Source organism: Chiloscyllium plagiosum, chromosome 21 (assembly GCF_004010195.1).
Source record: "Chiloscyllium plagiosum isolate BGI_BamShark_2017 chromosome 21, ASM401019v2, whole genome shotgun sequence".
NCBI lineage: Eukaryota > Metazoa > Chordata > Chondrichthyes > Orectolobiformes > Hemiscylliidae > Chiloscyllium > Chiloscyllium plagiosum.
Window position 1 is genome coordinate 15,780,598 of NC_057730.1, and position 2,693 is coordinate 15,783,290.

Consider the following 2,693-nt stretch of genomic DNA (forward strand, 5'->3'; position numbering starts at 1 on the left):
ATCCTGGGGCAGTCTTTTTGACACCATCGTATTATAGTGGAGGGATCTATAGAGGTAAAAACAATGACTGCAGATGCTGGAAACCAGATTCTGGAGTAGAGTGGTGCTGGAAAAACACAGCAGGTCAGGCAGCATCCGAGGAGCAGGAAAATTGACATTTCGGGCAAAAGCCTGACCAGCTGTGCTTTTCCAGCACCTCTCTAATCTAGACAAGGGATCTATAGAGGAGAAAGTGAGGACTGCAGATGCTGGAGATCAGAGCTGAAAATGTGTTGCTGGAAAAGCACAGCAGGTCAGGCAGCATCCAAGGAACAGGAGAATCGACGAGGGCTCATGCCCGAAACGTCGATTCTCCTGTTCCTTGGATGCTGCCTGACCTGCTGTGCTTTTCCAGCAACACATTTTCAGCAAGGGATCTATAGAGCCAACTGGATCATGTGCGAGTAAAGAAAACCACTTGATAATCTCTTATATTAAACAAGCAGTAGCTGATTGCATGTTGGCAACTGCATACAGGTTACAGTGATTGGATGGCAGGGTGACTCAGTGGTTAGCACTTCTGCCTCACAGCACCGGGGACCCAGGTACAATTCCATCTTCAGGAGAGTCTGTGTGGAGTTTGCGTATTCTCCCCATGACTGCGTGGGTTTCCTCCCACTATCCAACGATGTGCAGAGAAAGGGTGGGGGGCTGTGTGGGATACTATTCAGAGGGTCAGTGTGGACCCGACAGGCTGAATGGCCAACCATCACACTGTAGGGATTCCATGATATCACAGAAGCTAACCAGGACCTGAATGGTAGAACTTATTCCTTCAAGATCGTAACCTGCTCTCTGACCCGGTCCACGTGGTGTATAGTTGGGACATTCCTCAGTATTCTCCCTTTCAGACCTTATACCATCATTTAATAGGTGAACAAAAGGTGTAAATAAGAAAAACTTACAAAATGTTTGCTGAAAGTTAAACATTAAATGCTGAGCTAATATTGAGATGAAAAGATATAAAAACATTAAAGGCAGTTAAGAAATACAGAGAACCTCTAAATGGTTTAGTCCATTGTGCACTGCAATTGGATTCCCACTACATGGGGAAGCGATGCTTGGTGGCATTACTGGTAGATTTTAAATTCAGAGACCTGAGTAATGTTCTGGGGAACCTGTGTTTGAAACACACTGTGACAGATAGTTAAAATTTGAGTTCAATAAAAATCTGGAATTAAGATTAAATCATTGCTGACCATCAGGGAAAAACCCATCTAGTTCACTAATGCTCTCTAGAGAAGGAAACTGCCATCTTTAGCTGGTCTGGCCTACATGTGACTCCAGATCCACAGCTGTGTAGTTGACACCAGGGCAACTGGGATGGGTAATATATGCTTTTTAGCCAGTGACACCTAATTCTCATGAATAATTAAAAAAACTGCAACTATTTGCCCCCACATGCTCAGAAATCATTATGTTTGGCCATAAATGAAAGTGTGAAATTTAGGGTATTGAAGTCAATGTATCATCTGAGATCCACAAATGCCCAGGTTATGCTCCTCAGGTTAATGTTGAATTAGGACAGTATTAAAGGCTGTGCAGTGGGAGCTGCAATGGCAGGAACTAGCATTAAGGGCATGATCTTACTGCTGAAAGAAAGTCAGAGAGTATTAAGCATGAAAAGAGGCCATTCAGCCCATTGTGTCAATACCAGTCTTCCCCCCCCTCTCAGATGTCTCAAATATATCATCTGAGATCCACAAATGCCCAGGTTATGGTCCTCAGGTTAATGTTGAATTAGGACAGTATTAAAGGCTGTGCAGTGGGAACTGCAATGGCAGGAACTAGCATTAAGGGCATGATCTTACTACTGAAAGAAAGTCAGAGGGTATTAAGCATGAAAAGAGGCCATTCAGCCCATTGTGTCAATACCAGTCATTGAGCACTTATCTACTACAGTCCTATTTTCCAGCATTTGGGCCCATTGACCAATATGCTAGATAATGTTCGAGGTGTTTGTCTAAATATTTGTGAAATGTTTTTGGCCACTTCTTTTGGCTTTTAGGCATTGAGTTGCAGACATCGGTGAAAAAGAAATCCTTAGATGCTCTCGAAATACCCTTTACCTTAAAAGTCTCCCCCTTGTTATTGACCCATCAACTAAGAAGAAAAGTTTATTTACATGGAACACCGCTACGCACATCACAATTTTACAAACCTCAATCAGGCCTCCTCTTTGCCTTCTTGGAATTGTGTTACAAAATGTAAACTAATTGTTTTTCTGTACACTAATACTTCCTACATATTCACTGTATGGAGACACATGAACGCCATGTTGTGTGTGTCAGTGTATACCGCGCGGGGCGCCATGTTGTGTGTGTCAGTGTATACCGCGCGGGGCGCCATGTTGTGTGTGTCAGTGTGTACCGCGCGGGGCGCCATGTTGTGTGTGTCAGTGTGTACCGCGCGGGGCGCCATGTTGTGTGTGTCAGAGAGTGCGGCTGCGCAGTTCGTGGTGGGCCCTGACGGTCGGAGCGATGCCTGAGGACTGGGACAAGGACGTTTACCGGCAGCCGGACAGCCGGACCCCGGAGGTGGACAAGAAGACCGGACTGCCCAACCCGGCGGTTATTGTCAGCAAACTATTCTACTACACGGTCGACTTGCCGGTTACAACCTTCAGAGGTGAGAGAGAAAAGGGGGAGGGAGAG

At 45.3% G+C, this 2,693-nt stretch overlaps 1 protein-coding gene across 1 annotated transcript in view; it reads left to right on the top strand.

Moving 5' to 3' along the window:
* Nucleotides 1–2,473: 2,473 nt before the first annotated feature.
* Nucleotides 2,474–2,693, top strand: part of ndufb10 (NADH:ubiquinone oxidoreductase subunit B10) — a 20,990-nt gene continuing 20,770 nt past the window's right edge. The window contains exon 1 of the mRNA XM_043711321.1: nucleotides 2,474–2,667. Coding sequence (XP_043567256.1) covers nucleotides 2,520–2,667 — 148 coding nt within the window. The 5' untranslated portion in view covers nucleotides 2,474–2,519. The remainder of the gene's footprint in view (nucleotides 2,668–2,693) is intronic.